The sequence below is a fragment of the Bubalus kerabau genome, chromosome 3, assembly GCF_029407905.1.
Source record: "Bubalus kerabau isolate K-KA32 ecotype Philippines breed swamp buffalo chromosome 3, PCC_UOA_SB_1v2, whole genome shotgun sequence".
NCBI lineage: Eukaryota > Metazoa > Chordata > Mammalia > Artiodactyla > Bovidae > Bubalus > Bubalus kerabau.
In genome coordinates this window covers 12,769,536-12,786,259 of record NC_073626.1, presented here as the reverse complement: position 1 = coordinate 12,786,259, position 16,724 = coordinate 12,769,536, and the positions used below count along the sequence as shown (strand labels likewise).

The following is a 16,724-nucleotide window of genomic DNA, read 5'->3' as shown; positions in this document are numbered from 1 at the left end:
CCTTTGGGCAGGTCTTGAAGAATGGCCAGAGGGTGAAGAGAGCCAAGGGGTTATCAGAGGGGAGATTTTCTTAGACTTCCACGTTTCCTCTTCTCCTTTTTCCCCCTGGACTTCCCACTGTGCTCATCCACCCAGAAGATTTCTTGGTCATTGGTGGAACCTCTCAGAGCTGGAGAGATGCCTGACTCTTGACATAATCTGTAAGTGAATAGGGGAACTTGCTCCTGTCTTTTGGGAAATGAGTGGGAATCCAGTAAACACACAGATCATGTCTGTAGGGTGACATTGGTCTTGTCACTTTCACAGTCGAGTGGGAACAGCCTTCGACCAAGTACTGTTGGGTTATCTACTACCCTACTCACTGGTGTGGCCTGTTTTATTTAAGCAGCTGTCATGTGTGACAACACAGATTTACGAGATCATTTTTAAGTGAATGGTCATTCACTGTGAAGTTGCTTTAAAAAGCAAATTCTCAAGAGTATTTTTATTTGGTGGAATTGTGGGGAATAAAATCATTAGGAAAACCAAGGTCTTGACTTCTCAGGATTAGTAATGTAGAAGAAAAAAGGGACTCTCTTATAGACGTTAACACATACAATCTGGCCAGAGAGGTATGAAATTCAGAGTAAGAAGAAGTAGTGTCCTTAAGAAAGGTTTCATAAAGGAGTGACATTTGAGATCATGCTAAAATAATTTAATAAGGAGAAATTAGAAAGGGAGTATGCTTTGATGCATTTTGCAAAAACTTTGATTTGTATGTTTGGAGGTGTTTCTTTGCCTAAAATTAAATTATCTTGAGAAAAGTATTGGGTTAATCACTTTCTGCCTGGAGAGGAGTTGAAAAGTACAAAAATTATTTTGGGGAAAAAAAACATGCTTTTTAATTTTCAAGAATTCTTTTGTTTCGTCTTTATAACTAGACCAAAAGCGACTATGCCTAATGTGTCTTTGAGTTCCCTGTAGTACCTCAAACCGCGAGTAGTGGCAATTAGCCATTGGTTGAATGCTTTCTGGATCAGCTGTTTTATAATTGGAGAAAGTGTGCAATTAGTGAACGTGTGCAAATAGAAAGAGGTATGCAGTTGAAAGTACCTTTACATTTGGTATTTATGGATCAGAAAAATGATTACAGGTCACATTTCTTAGAACCCTGATGCCCTCTCTTTCTTCAAGGAACATAAAAGATGCTTTTTTTCTTTTTTTTAAAATGGCAACTTGAATTTTGCTGACATGCCAGTGAAATGAGACTTTTCAATAAAAGTGGAGTTTCTCTGCGGTGCATCCTGCCTCTGCGTCCTAAGGCACGTTTGCCTCAGAGTGTGTATCACCCAACACATCTGCCTTACTGAAAACAGCTTGTGATCCCTTTACAGGATGATCAGTGGTTCACAGAGATGCAAAGTGAACATTTTTAGGAGTGTGCTGAAAGTGGGACCAATGTGTCCATCAAGCTTCAGGGAATTAAATGCTGGTCTGAGTTTTACAAGCTGGAAACTAAGAGGAGGGAGTGGGATTCCAAGCAGGTGGAGTTGCATTTCATTGAAAACAGTGAAGACAGTGGTTTTCAGATTTTAAAAACAACTGGGGAGCATCTGTACCTTTGGTTCTCTTTCTAGTTGAAGGCTCTTGGAAAATGTGGGTTGCTTTACAAAAAAAGTTCACAGTATTGATTGGTATTGGTGAAATGTGAAAATTATACTTGGTTTATACAGATTTGATTTTTTTGGGGGGGTCAGTCGTATGCATTAAAAAGTCCCCCATCTCCTATACTCAAGATGCCAGTGACTTCATAATGAATAGGTAAAATAAAGATTTAGGAATTCTAGTGAAATTAGTTAGGAGTCTTGAATAAATATATTTCTCTAGTATAATGTGCTGGCTTCAGAAAAAATGATTTATTTCCTTTTTATTTGAAGTGGTTAGTTTCCAAAGAATAACTCTAAGGAAAATAGTTTAGTTATCTCTTTTGAAATGTCAATGATTTTTTTTTGAACTTTTTATTTTGTTCTGGGGTATAGTCGATTAACAACATTGTGATAGTTTCGGGTGAACAGTGAAGGGACTCAGCCATATGTGCGTATCTATCCATTCTCCTCTAAACCCCTCTCGCATCCAGGCTGCCACATAACATTGAGCAGAGTTCCTTGTGCTATAGAGTAGGACCTTGTTGGTTATCCATTTTAAATATAGCAGTTGTACATGACCATCCCAAACTCCCTAACTATCCCTTCCCATTGGCAACTGGAAATGTCAATGATTTCTGTATGAGAAAATCAAAATTTCTTTAAGACCTAAGAAAACCATGTCCTCTTTTGTTACAAACCTTTGTGATTAAGTTAAATAATTAATTTTTTTTTAAACCAGGAAAAGAAAGATAATTGTTTGTGAACACTAGTTTATTTATAGTACCAACGGCAACCCACTCCAGTACTCTTGCCTGGAAAATCCCATGGACGGAGGAGCCTGGTGGGCTGTCCATGGGGTCGCTAGAGTTGGACACAACTGAGCGACTTCACTTTCACTTTTCACTTTCATGCATTGGAGAAGGAAATGGCAACCCACTCCAGTGTTCTTGCCTGGAGAATACCGGGGACGGGGGAGCCTGGTGGGCTGCCGTCTATGGGGTTGCACAGAATCGGACACGACTGAAGTGACTTAGCAGCAACAAGATTGCAGGGGAAATGATCATGCTACCTTAGATAAATTATTTTAAACTTTTACACACTATTTTCATAAGTCACACCAAATAGTTATTCTCACAACAAATAATTATACTTGATGTGGTCATACTAGTTTATGCTCATGAACCCTGGAATGATGGTGCCGGAGAGGACTCATCTAGTGACTGAATCTCTATTTGACCATTAAAGGCCACAAGTTCCCTGAAAAACTGCATCTGAAAGTAATGAAACATCTAAAAATCTGTCTTGCAGTTTGAACTTCTACTTTTTCCTAAGAGCTCCTCATGTCCATTCCATGTTCTTGTCTGCATTTCAACTTCTTCTCCTGGTATTATGTTTATTTATTGAGAAAATACTACGTACAGTGACTGCTCTGTATGAGATATGACCCAGACACTAGCCTAAGACAAAGCCCCTGCCCCCACCAGGTTTGCTTTCTTTAAGTGGAGCTGAGACCCACACAAGAAGAACTAAGCCATGGAACAGGACCACATGTGAACTAGTGCCGTGGGAGATGTAGAGTGCTATGAAATTTCATAGAAGGATTGGCGGGGAAATCACTGGCAGCCTTTCTTAAAGAAAAAAAACAACAGCAAAAATCTTTCCAGTTGCTTTGAGTTTTTAGGGAAATCCTTCAGATTTCTGGGCTTAACTTTGATAAATGTTGAGTAAAATCATAACCCATACTCCGTGACTGGCTTGAGGCATGCCTATTCTAAAATGCTTGTGATCACAGGTTTTGAAATTTGAGACATAATTCAGTTCAGGGAGAGGCCAGTATTTGGCAGGCAAAGAACAAGTGTGTCTGCCAGTACTATCAGAGCCCTTTGAGAAAACGTTTTAACATTTGTCTGAATTTGGGAGTGGGGGCAAGTGCCTAAAATGAAAATTTCATCTTCCTTTTTATGATCAAAACCAACTTTAGACTATTAACTAGTTTGTTAGAAATGAAAGTTGGCACAGAATTTGGAATGATTATTGTTAAGGGTAGACTCCCAGTTTTGGAGTGGATTTCATTTTATTTCAAGTGACATTACTGTGAATATAGATCTTAGCTTTCTAATCTTGTATGCAGAATAACAAACTGTTACCAGTAAGTTTCTGGTAGGTATGAAAAATTAACATACAGGAGATAAATTATGATTTCACTGTATGTAGCAGCTACTAAGAGGAACTCATTGGAGTCTAGAGGGAAACAGTACCTAAAAATTGGAAAGGAGCCTCTGTTGGCTGTTTAAAGTCAAGAGAGTTGACTTAAGTCAAAAGGAAAGGAAAATACCCTGGAATTGAAAGTTAAGTGTTATAAAGATGCCATCAAAGGGAGGTTGTGGAATCTCCTTTTCTGGAAATGTTTAAAAACAAGACAGATCTTCATCTCTCAGGAGAAGTGTTGAAATTCTGTCCTGCCTTGAGGCAGGAAGATTAACTGGATTATGCCTGTGTGGTCTCTCAAGTCTTTGGAAGAGCCCTAGAATGCAGTAAATATTTCACACTCTGTTGGCTGGAACTGTTGTTTCATAGCTGTTCATTTTAACCTTGGTTATTATGAGACCAGAGTGAATGTTTGTATACATAACAAAATTGAATTTGGATTTGAGGTTGATGATATAAGTTGTGTGTGGACCTGAATCCATTTAAAAGCACTGAAGTACAGGTGGTGCTGAAACTATTCAGAGTGTAACTTAGTCTTTTGGTGATGCGGAAGGTACCAGCTTTCTTCCAAGGTCTCAATGCCAGTAATCATTTAATAAATAATTATAAAGCAACTACTGTGGACACTGCATGATACAAATAAGAATTAGGTATGGTTCCTGCTTTCAAGGACCTTTGTCTAGCAGTAGAGGTAAAACCTATGCTCAGATCATATACATGGTAAGTGAAAAAATAATTGTGATAGGGGTCACAAAAATAGGATTTAACAGTATTGTGAGAGTTCAGAGAAGAGAAAACTGATCCCTTTGGGTTTAACCAAAGAATGCTTCCTGGACGAAAAATATATTGGCACGGGCCTTAAGGAGTGTGGAGCATTTTGAACGGTGGGAACAAAGCAAATGGCAGGGGTGGAATTGTACTAGTAACGCCAAGGTACGGACAAGTTCAGCTGAAGCATATGGCTGTTGGGAGACTTAGGCTGGAAAGTTCCCTTAAGGCCACTTTCTAGGGCCGGGTCAGGGTGTTTGTTTCTGACTGCCCAGTGCTTACAATCCCTTGGAAATGATTAAACGTTCAAGAGTGTCTGTCCACAGGAGGATTGCATTTTACTATTGGAGTTGCATGGGGGATCAGGGAAGGCTGGGACAAGGAGCCAAGAAAATAGCTGCTGAGTCACCTGAGTCAGTTAGCTTGAGGAATAGGAGAGTGATGCTGAGAAACAGTAGCTTCAGGGCATGGTGATGGGTGTTACTCAAGAAAGGGTTGCTGGGCTTCCCAGGTGGCTCAGTGGTAAAGAATCTGCCGGCCAAGCAGGAGACACAGGTTCAATCCCTGGGTCAGAAAGATCCCCTGGAGAAGGAAATGGCAACCCACTCCAGTATTCTTGCCTGGGAAATCCCATGGACAGAGGATCCTGGCGGGCTACAGGCCATGGGGTCTCAAAGAGTCAGACATGACTTAGTGACTAAACAACAAGAAAGGGTCTCCTCATCAAAAGAAATTAGAGAAATAAAGTTACACAACCAAATGGGTTTATGTATGGATACCAAGGGGGAAAGGGGAGATGGGAAGAATTGGGAGATCGGGATTGATATTTAATACATATACACTGTCGATACTATCTGAAAAATAGATAACTTATGAGAACGTACTGTATAGAACAGGAAATTCTACCTAATGTGCTGTGGTGACCTGAATGGGAAGGACAGTCCAGAAGGGAGGGGATATATGTCCCCATATATATCCCCATATATGTCTCCATATATGTATGGCGGATTCTTTTTGCTGTACAGTAGAAACACAGCATGGTAAAGCAACTATACTCCAATAAAAATGAATTTAAAAAAATGGGTTTATTTGCTGAAGACTTTTCAGCACCTTTAATGTTGAGAATTGCATAGAAAACCCTAAACAGGGTAAAATATGTACCATTTCCAACGATATTCCAATAAATAATGTTTATTTCACGGACTGTCTCAGGAAACTGCCGTCCCTTGGTGCGTACTTTGGGGAGCATTGCCCTGTGCATGTGGTAAAGATGGCTGGAACATGAGTGGTGGTCATATGCATGGAAAACAGTGGTTAGAGATGTGTCCTTATGGAGCAGGGAAGCCTGGAGTCCTGCAGTCCATAGGGTCACAAAGAGTTGGACACAACTGAGCGACTGGACTGAACTGATAGAGCAGCATTAACCATTCCTAGTGCATAATAGGCATTCCATAACGATACAAAAAGCTAAAGCATGCAAGAGCAAATTGATATATTAACAATACTTGGCCCAGGATTGGGAGTCTTAAGATTTCTGGGAATGTGGAAAGTTTTGACAAACCTTTAGCTATGCTAGAAATGGTAAGGTCATGGAAAGTTAGGTGTGACTGATTTCAGTGAAAGTTGATCACTTTAGTATTTCTTGTGAAGCCATGGAAGGTCCACCATGGAAGGTCTACCTGAGCCACAATTTCAGCATCTGCCGAAACTGCAGACTTGAGAGAGAAGCCATTGTCTTTTCTCACTAAAAGTATAATTTAAAATATTTTGGCTAAGAAGTCTGCTTGTTTGAATGTGGAGTAAGTAGCAATTTTCATATACAATTTACTCTAATACAAGAAAATAACCTTGTATTTGTAATACAAGAAAATAGCCAATTTAGTCTGAAAGAAACTTCAGGGTTAATAGAATGTCAGACTTCTGGTTTTGTTTTGTTTTTTGTTTTTATCAGACAGAAGCAGGCATCCTCATCAGTGAATTTTTTTTCAGTCTGATTTACTCATGGAAGTTAATACGTTTTTAAGTTTAATATTCTGTTCTTTCGTCCAGGTATTTGCATTTGATTATTGCTTTTGGTCCATGGATGAATCTAACACTACAAAATATGCTGGTAAGTTGATCATCTCTCTGTACTTGATGTTGGGCCTCTGGCCTCTTCTTGCATCTGTTTTCTTTAATTATTCCGGAGTTCTGTTTTTTCCATAAAATTTGCACACATTCTTTCCAATTCTAGCATGTGGGCTTTGAAGCCAGTAAGATTTGGTTTCAGGATCTGGCTCAGCCATGTACTTGCTAAGAAACTGCAGACAGGTTCCCCCTCCCTGCCCCCAAGCTCCTTAAGCTTCAGGTTCTTCACCTGTGAAGGGGGTATGAAGTATCTTTAGAGGTGTTCCAAGGAGTGGAGATGATGGGGAACCACCTCAAGCTGTGTTGTGGTTATCACACGAAAAGGAGGTTAATGTGTCCTGTCTTCCCTCATCTCTGACTTGTAGAGGATGCTCTGCTCATGTAAACAAGCAACGCACAGATGCTGTTGGTTTTCGGGACCCTCTCACATCCTGAGTGTTCTAGAGTAGTCAGTGGTGATGTGAACGAAAGCTCTTCTTTCTTCAGGGAAACATGGCCTCCTGGCCCCACATTTTGCTAGTGTTCCTTCCTTTTGAGGCATTTTATCCCTACTTCATTAAATACAAATGACTGCTATTAATAATTTTATTATTTGTGATCACAGGTGAATCTTCACTTTTCCTAGGAGTTTAAGTAAGCTCAAGAGGGAAGCGCTTGTTTTAGTGGAGGAGGTCTTCATTCCTCTCCTTCTGACTGTGACCCCTTTTCTTAAATACATAGTCTTAATGAGTATTTTCTCCTTATGAGAATCTCAGCTGGGACTTCCCTGGTGGTCCAGTGGCTAAGACTCCAAGCTCCCAATGCAGGGGGCCCAGGTTCCATCCCTGGTCAGGAAACTAGATCCCACATGTCGTAACTAAGAGTCCACATGACTAAGACCTGTGCAGCTAAATACATACATACATGCATAAATATTAAAAAAAAAAGAATCTCAGTTGAATTATTTTTCCATTTACTGAACGAAAGGGCAAGAGGATGATGGAGAGGCTGTAGATCTTAAAAGATTAGAAGGCAAAGGAAGTCATCTGCTTGTAGGAAATTTTGTTTCTTGATAACCTTTTCCTTGCCGCATAAAGAAAATCTGCTGAGAAATTATTTGATATATAGCTTTTTCAAAAGTTATTCTTGAAGTTGGAAAATTCCTTCCGGGGCTCGCATTGGGTAAATAAGCCTTCTTTCCAAACATCATTCCTGCAACTTCAGCAGTGTATTTTATTAATGTGAATAAACAATTTTTAATGTTGGTTGTAATTAATTTGTCTTTTTATTAGTCCTTTGGGATGCTAAATAATATATTTTACAGAGTCTGCCTTGAGTGTTAGCACTGTGTTTATTTTCATTCTGCTGCTAAGTCGCTTCAGTCATGTCCGACTCTGTGCGACCCCATAGACGGCAGCCCACCAGGCTCCCCCATCCCCGGGATTCTCCAGGCAAGAACACTGGAGTGGGTTGCCATTTCCTTCTCCAATGCATGAAAGTGAAAAGTGAAAGTGAAGTCCCTCAGTTGTGTCCGACTCTAGCAACCCCATGGACTGCAGCCTACCAGGCTCCTCCATCCATGGGATTTTCCAGGCAAGAGTATTCTGGATGTGTGCTTTTGGATTTAAAAAAAAACACTTCATACTGTGACAGAAACAAATGAGGACAAATGCTATGGCTATACAAGGCACAGTCTCTCATTCTGTTCAATTGATATTATTCCGGATGTAGTCAGATATAGCTCCCTGGATTAAAAATCTTACGAAATTCTCAAATACTTTAGAGGACTCCTCATCACTTATAGATAAAATCTATACTCCTTGAATGACATTTAAGGTCCTTTATTATTAATATATAACCCCATCTACCTTCCCTACCCTCTGCTTCCTGTCTCCCTACCATCCATTCTATGCTCCATCCCGGTGTGATTGTTCTTCTTATTTAACCCAGGAAGCCAGAAAGAATCAGAATAGTTCCTTAAATATTCATTAAACCCCTACTGTGTGTGCAGCCAAAGAAGCCCTTGAGAAATTAAAACCTAAGTTGGAAAGCAAAAGAATGCAAACAAACAACAGTAAGCATTTGGAGATAGTATTTAAGCTCAAAATTTTACAGGTTTATAAGTACTATAGAAAACCCAAGGAGAGGCAAAAATCTGGAAAGACTGAAGTTGCCTGGGAAGAAATCATAAAGGAGATGGGACTGTAACTGGACATAAAAGTTTAGCATAGATTTAACCAAAGGGCAGTATGGAAGGCAGGCTTCCCAGGTGGCTCAGTAGTAAAGAATCCACCTGCCAGTGCAGGAGATACAGGAGATGTGAGTTCGATCCCTGGGTGGGGAAGATCCCCTGGAGGAGGAAATGGCCACCCACTCCAGCATTCTTGCCTGGAGAATTCCATGGACAGAGGAGGCTGGCGGGCTGCAGTCCATGGGGTCACAAAGAGTCGGGCAGGACTGAGCACATGCACAGTATGGAGGGCATCCAGATGAGAGGAAGCCTATGGTGTCAGGGACAGCATGTGGACTCTGAAGTCCACTCTGGTCTAAGTCTCAGGACACTTGCTTTGATTCTCTTAGACAATTTAATCTCTCTGAGCTATAGTTTCTTTTCTGTAAAATGGGAAGCATGTCAATGATAGTACTTAGATATTGTTATAAGGGTTCAGTAGGTAACTGCATGAGCTGACCAGTGGAAGGTGCCCATAAATACTTCATTTGGATTTTTCATAAGTGAGTGTGCAGAAGTGGAAGTGAGCATGGTGTGTAACACTGGTCCAAGGAGAAGATGCATCTTATGGGGAATCAGCGAGAGACTTACTTGTACATGTTGAGTGAAGCCAGATAACAGGAAATTTTAAAAAGCTAGGCTAAGAAGCATTAAAAAAATAAAAGAGGCTGTTGGAGTGATGTGGTTAATAGAATGTTTTAGGAAGATTGTTTTTCTCTTCCTTTTCTACATCTCTACAGTCATATCCTCCATTAACTGCCCATAGACACCATCCTGGTGTTCTGCAATGTATCACTTATGCCTCTGAATGTAAACCTTTTTCCTACTGGAAATAACTTTATTAAGTACAGATGATAAAATTCAAATGTGAAAGTCAAGATTTCTGTAGCTTTTCACTACATATAGTATGTTGATGAATATATAAATAGATAAAAATGCTTTCTAAACATACTGATAGCCTAAACTTGACTAAATCTTTGTTTGCATGATCACCGTAAATTCCATGTTCCAATTAGCCTGAAACAGGATTTTCTTGATTGATAGAGTAGCATCTACTTACAAAGTGTGGGGAGAAAGTTTCTTATTCTTTAGACATTCGTGTTATTGTGCAAATGCTGTGACCACCTCGGCAGTAAAATTCTTGCTCACCACTCTCTCAGGTTTTTTGGCACTCATTACAAATAATATGCCTAGTAAATATATTGCTAGTAGATTAGTTGAGTGGTTTCTGTACTAAATTGATTTACTTTTTTTTTAATTCAGTATTTATTTTTTAAATTTATTTATTTTTAATTGGAAGATCTTGCTTTACAATATCGTATTGGTTTCCACCATATAGTTGTTTTATTTTATATTGAATTATAGTTTGATTTCTTTTCTCTTTAATTAAAAAAAAAAGTGATTCCATCTTAATTGTGAATGGAAACATTAAGATAGAAGCATTCATTCTCTGATCGGGCATAGAGGAAATGGAGAAGGGGAAGCACATAGTTCCTGAAACCGACCTATTTGTCAGGCTCAATAAAGAATGGCATCATTGATACTGAATCAGAGCTCTTGAGGCAGCTCTCAAAACTCGGAGGGCAGAGAGGAGGTGGGAGGGAGCAAGATGAGTGCCTGGACTGAAAGAGCAAAGGGAGGCTCTTGATTTCACGGGGTGTGTCAATGTTCAATTCTAAGTTATGTTTTATGTTACTCTATTTATTAAAGGCTACTACCGCAAGCAAGAGCTTCCACTCTCAGGCTGATGTAGAAATCCGTAATTCTGTAGTAGGTTTAAGGGCACAGCGCTGGGTTGGGTGGAGTGGTGGAAGCATGTGGGCTTTTAAATCAAACTGCCTGGGTTCCAATCCCGCCTCCAGCACCTTTTTATCTGTGTCAGTTCAGGCAAGTTCTGTTTCCTCTTAGGTTACATAATTATATTAATCCTGCTCGCATAGGTTAATTTGAGAACTGAATGACCTGTACATGTAAAGTACCTTAAACCATAGGAAAAGCTCACTTAATACTTATCATCTCTATCACTGTCTCGCTGTAGCAGTAGTAAGGATAGTAGCATCAGTCCTTTGGAGAGAAAATGCATTGTATGTGCTGGTATCTATGAGACCTGGTTTTGCCACAAACTGCTAAACTTCGGGAGTGTCTGTTTCTTCATCTGTAGAGGGAGGATCTATGGCCTAGAATGGTCTCAGATCTCCTCCAGCTCTCGGATTAAGCATGAATCAGACATTTTATGCTGGCCGCACAGCTGTTGCAGTGGACTTTTCAGAGGCAAATCAAAGGCTTGTTTGTTAAGCCGTTTGAATGGCATTGAATCATGCTTTGAGACATTGCACATTTTAATTATATTATCGCTTATTACTACCTTTTGGTTAGTGAGTCATAATAATGCTTGTCTGTGCATTGTTCTGAATCTTTCAGCAAAAACCTTTGTGACAGGACTTAAAAAAAAACAAGTAACCTGAAGAATTAGTCTTTCAAAACATGGCATTTCTACATAAACCCATTTCTCCTCCCCTTCCCAAGCCCATAAATATATATACATAAACATAGATCCACACTCGGGATTAAAAAGTCAGTATAAGTCAAGTGATCCTGCTGAAGGCCCATTGTTAAGAAAACCATTACTTCTCCATTATTTTCAGTAATAAGAAAAAGGTTATTATAGTGAAACTTTAGAGCACCATAACGGATAATAGGTCTTTGTAAATGTTTAAATCACTGCTAATTTCATTTAAGGACTTCTTGGCCATAAGCCAACACATTTTTTATCATGTGCCTAAAATGTGTCAGGTTGGTAAATATCAATGACTTCCAGTAACCTTGGTTTCACTTTTCTTCCTATTAGGAGAGTATTTTTCATAAACCTGTTTTTCTATAAATCTTCATACCATAGAAATTGGTCTGTGATGGCATTTCTGGGCAATCTATGTGGACATGAACGTTTCCTGACCTGAGAGTCTAAACTGTTGACTTAGAAATTATATAACAGTTCTCACCATATGGTATGTTGCTCAGATTTGCTGAAGCCTGTGTTTTCAGTTTTTGTAATACCCTGCAATTCAGGACAAATGTTTTTCATCTGATTCTTGTTCTGCTAATGTTTCTTTGTACCATGAAGGGCCGGCTGAGTGCCCCCTAGCCATGGGCAATCTCTGTGGGGAGAGTAGCCATGTCTGAGTCTGTTCTCTTGATGGGAAAGTTTATGTGCTCATAGGTAGAAACGATTTCTGTTTCATATTATTTAACTGTGCATCAAAATTTACATTCTAAAAAGTGACAGTAGCCAAAATAAAACCAATTTTTTAAGCAGAGTTCCAAAATATTCATTTTAGCATATGGTATTCTTTTTTAAAAATATTCACGTGTATATAAACCCTCAGCAAGTACCTTGCATAGAATTAATACTCAATAATTGTTAACTGTTCAGTTTGTCACAACTGTGGGAGTTTTCCCTGTGATTATGAGAAGCAATAGTACTTGACTATGTGAAAAGTTAGAGATTCACTGGAAGTGGAGCATGCCATCTTAAAAAGATGTTTATAAAACAATCCATAGAATCCTTCTAGATTTTTCTTTGTCTTTTCCAAATTCTCACCCATTCCCAATTTGACAGTTCTTTTAGTGATTCACCTTTATCAAGTTGTCCCTAAGCATCCAACCTTGTTTTCTTAAAACTAGCAACTCCCTTTTTGCATGTGTTAATTGTGTAATTGTGGAGAAGTGCAACTGATATAAGCCAGTCTAGGAGCAAACACAACTGACCCTTTGTAAGAGCATAACTCATCTGGTGGGAGTCTAGAGAGTTGTCTACCAGCTGGATGATTTAGTATGCAGTGGGCATGCCCCAGTGTATTTTACTGGGGAAGAGAGAATGTTCGTTAATTCAGAAAATTGAGTAGGTGAAAGTCAGTTAAGAAAAATTTTTCGGAGTAGGCTAGGCTGATACTGTTAAATTTTTTAAAAGAGTATACGTGTGTTCTTTTTTCTCATCTCTACTCCCACATTTTTTAATCCCACCCAACCCTACCTTCTTCTGCTTTCCTTTCTTTGTCCACATCTATTCCTTGGGGCTTCCCTGGTGGCTCAGAGGTAAAGAATCCACCTGCAATGCAGGAGATGTGGGTTCGATCCCTGGGTGGGGAAGATCCCCTGGAGGAGAAAATGGCAACCCACTCCAGTTTTCCTGCCTGGATAATTCCATGGACAGAGGAGCCTGGTGGGCTACAGTTCACAGAGTTGCAAAGAGTCAGACATGACTGAGCAACTGAGCACGCATACACATTCCTTTGGGCCGCGGTCCCCAAGCTTTTTGACACTAGGGATTGGTTTCGTGGAAGACAATTTCTCCATGGACTGGGCGGGGAGTTCGGGATGATTCAAGCACACTACATTTATCGTGTGCTTTATTTCTATTATTGTTACATCAGCTGCACTTCAGATCATTAGGCATTAGATCCTGGAGGTTGGGGAACCCTGCCCTAGAGTTATTTCTTGGCACCCAGAGACATTGCTTAACTCAGTTGAGTGCGTTTATGGGGTGGATAATAACAACAACAATAGACAATAGAATCCTGAGCCCTAGGTTCCCAGCACTGCACTCATTCCTTTACCTGCAGCAGATCATTTAATTGTCAAAATGCCCAGTCAGTAGAATCTGATATTGGCCCCATTTTACAAAAGAGAAAACTGAGGTTCAGAGAGGCCCTGCTACTTGTAGGAGAGCTGAAAGCAGTGGTAAAGGTGGATTTGGGTTCATGACAAGTAGGCGTGAGGACTTTATGGATTCTGCCGCAATCCTGGGCCTTCCTCTCTTTTCTCTCATCCCAGCAGGAGGCTGTGCTTAGGAAATCATACTGGTGAAGTGTTCTGGCTTGGCATCTAGCCAGGAATAATACTGTTCGCCTTCTCCCTCCTGTCGGAAGTTCTCTGGAATCCTGATTGCCTGTGTTTGGTTTGGCTTTCTTCTCCCCTCCCCTCAAGTGTTGTCAGTCCCGTGCACCCCACAGTCCAGAAGAGATACTGAGTCAGGCCTGCCTCTGTGTCAGAGACTGTGGCAAACCATCGGACAGGTGGAGGTGAAACACAGTGACTTTTTCAGCAGCTGTTGAACGTGAAAGCACCCTCCTGAAAATGACTCCAAAATGCGTTTTCTGCGCGGGCCTCACAGGTCTTTCCTCTGGGGCCCCGACGCCTGACCCTCCTCCCCCCATGACTCAGCCACTTTATCAGGTGACAGAAAAAGGCGCTGAAGTTCACTGCCAGCTGGTGACGGGCCCCAGTGCTGTGGCTGGGCTGGGCACGTCTGTCTGGGTGAGTCACCCAGGCCGTGCTGTGAGGAAGGCTGCTGCGGGCTGCGGGGCTGGCCGCTCCCAGAGGCCACTGTGGAAAACGGCCCACGTCGACCTTTACGCTCCAGGCCTAGGTTCTCGGGGTCCTGGTTCTTACCCAGCCCCTCGAGAGCAACCCTCTACAGTTGACTAAAACTTAAATCTCGTGTCACCGAGTCAAGCCTTGAAAGCCCTTGCTCTTCTGTCTAAAGTCTGTAGTTTTGGGTCATTTAATGTAAACCAGGTTTAAAGCCTCTACCCGTGACCGTTTCTGAGAGTTGTGCTAATTGAGGGAGAGATTTACTGAAACGTAACCCTCGCTCCTTCGGGTTTGTGTGTGGAGCCTGACGGCTCTCACCCTGTCCAGGTGCTTGGCTTGGGAGCCGTGCCACCTGCCAAGTCCAGACTCGTCACAGTCGCTAGGGCTGTCAGCCTCGGTTAGGAGTGGAAAAACACCATCCCAAACGCACAAGCCCAGGAATTCCAGGTCATAAATATATGTATTTTATTTTTTCACTCTAACTCCAGTGAGAAAAGAGATGGGAGAAAGAAGGAAGACTGGAGGTTCTGTTTAAAGTGATAAAATGGTGTTAAAACTCTGACTGCTCTTCCAGGTCACTACTTTAGAGATATTCTGTGTTTATGTCGTGTCCAGCCCTGGATCTCCAGACTGAGTGCTTTGGTCAGCCCTGATCTGGGTGAGGCTGGCTTGATTCATGCAGATTGTGAATGAGACAAGATTGTGCCCTCTTCGGGGCTTTCCCGGTGGCTCAGTGGTAAAGAATCCTCCTGCAGCACGGGAGACTCAGGAGATGTGGGTTCGATCCCTGAGTTGGGAAGATCCCCTGGAAAAGGAAATGGCAACCCACTCTGGTATTCTTGCCTGGAGAACCCCACGAACAGAGGAGCCTCGTGGGTTACAGTCCATGAGGTTGCAAAAGAGTTAGACACGACTGAAGTGACTAAGCACTTCACATGCACACATGCTCATGCCCTTTTTGAGTTTTGGGGGGTTTTTTGGCCACACTGCCTGGCATGTGAAACCTTAGCTCCCTGACCAGGGATCGAACACATGTCCCTTGCGTTGGAAGTTCAGAGTCTTACCCACTGGACCACTAGGAAGTCCCAAGGTTATGCCCTCTTATTTTGTTCTCACCTTTCCTAGAGCATAGCCACTGTGAAGAGTTGGCGTATGTATGGTATGCACTTTCCCTCCCACCCCTGGCTTCTCTTCCTCTGTACTTCGGTACCAGGGCCCTGCTATAGAGAGAATTCCCTTGTTTTCTCAGTTCCCAGTGCACATGCCTGGTAGCTCTGAGGCCATTGCTGCTGTTCCCAGGAGGGACAGGCTATGTACAAGTGTGGAGACTCAGGGTGTTAGCATTGCAGAGGTCTGTACCATGTGTGACTCAGGGCTGGGTGGGTCAGGTCTTCTGTGGCTTGGCTTGCAGAAATTCCAATCAGGAGCCCTCTCTACCGTTCTGACATCGTGTTGTGGGTTGCTGCGGGCATGCCTGTGTTTTAAGACTTGTCCACACAGTTATAGGCGTCTAATCATAAGCCCCACAGAGGAAATTGGCATCTTGGTCATGGTTCTGAACAAGTGAGGTCACGTTTGCCCCATGGACTCCCCGCACCTGGCACATGGAGCTGGCATCGGTAGAGTGGCTGTCTCCTGTTGGGCAGGGATCCTGCGGAAAAGCCACAGGCTCTTGGGTTGGACCAAGTTGTGCCTAGGCGTGGTTTGTCTGGGACAGAAAGAAATTCTCATAGATCCTTCTGCTTCCATCGGGACTTCTGGCTTTTCCCTTCTGGGCTGACACTCATTCTCCTAAACAAGGGCACTTCATTCCATTTGTGAACTGGAGTCAGGAAACATTAAGGGTGGGAGTAGAGCATCTTTTATGGATTCCCCGATTCCCATCATCCAGCATAAGCAGCTCCTTTTTTTTTTTTTTTTTTTCTTTTTTTGTTCGTTAACTAAGCTTCTAAAAGCAGTGGGCAAGTTGCTTTTTCCTGTACTGAAAAAAAAGGGATTCCTGTGTTTAGAAAGGAACAAAGTAAAAACAAACACCTTCAGTCTTTGGATAAACCAGACTCTCCTTACTCGACTGTGTAAGGGTCTTTGATGGTTAATATTCTCTGTCCATCACAGAGTGAAGTGTAGCTACTCTTTCTGTGTCATGGAAAACTGATTATGCTAAGGAGGGCAGAAGAGTGTGTGGCACCTATGTGGAATTTTTAGGCTTTAGGAGACAGTCTTGGCTTTTTTAAAATGATTGTTTATTGTACCAGTGGTGATTGAAAGTCACCAAACCAAAGAATTGATTAAGTATAACCCCAGCCAGGGATTCATAGAGCTACAAAGGCACCAGAATAAAAAAAAAAAAAAATAAGGGGAGCTCTGTAGAGAATATTTCTGTTTAGTTTATTGATATGATTTATTAAGTTGCTTTT

The 16,724-nt window shown here is 41.5% G+C and overlaps 1 protein-coding gene across 14 annotated transcripts in view; it reads left to right on the top strand.

Annotated features, from left to right (window-relative positions):
* KIF13A (kinesin family member 13A) overlaps positions 1 to 16,724 on the top strand; it is a 200,194-nt gene that overhangs the window by 91,590 nt on the left and 91,880 nt on the right. For all 14 annotated transcript variants that reach the window (XR_008711373.1, XR_008711372.1, XM_055570727.1 and 11 more), the window contains exon 4: positions 6,651 to 6,711. Coding sequence is in view for 12 of the 14 variants with exons in the window: in XM_055570727.1 (XP_055426702.1) it covers positions 6,651 to 6,711 (61 nt within the window). In the remaining 2 variants the exon portion in view is untranslated. The remainder of the gene's footprint in view (positions 1 to 6,650; positions 6,712 to 16,724) is intronic.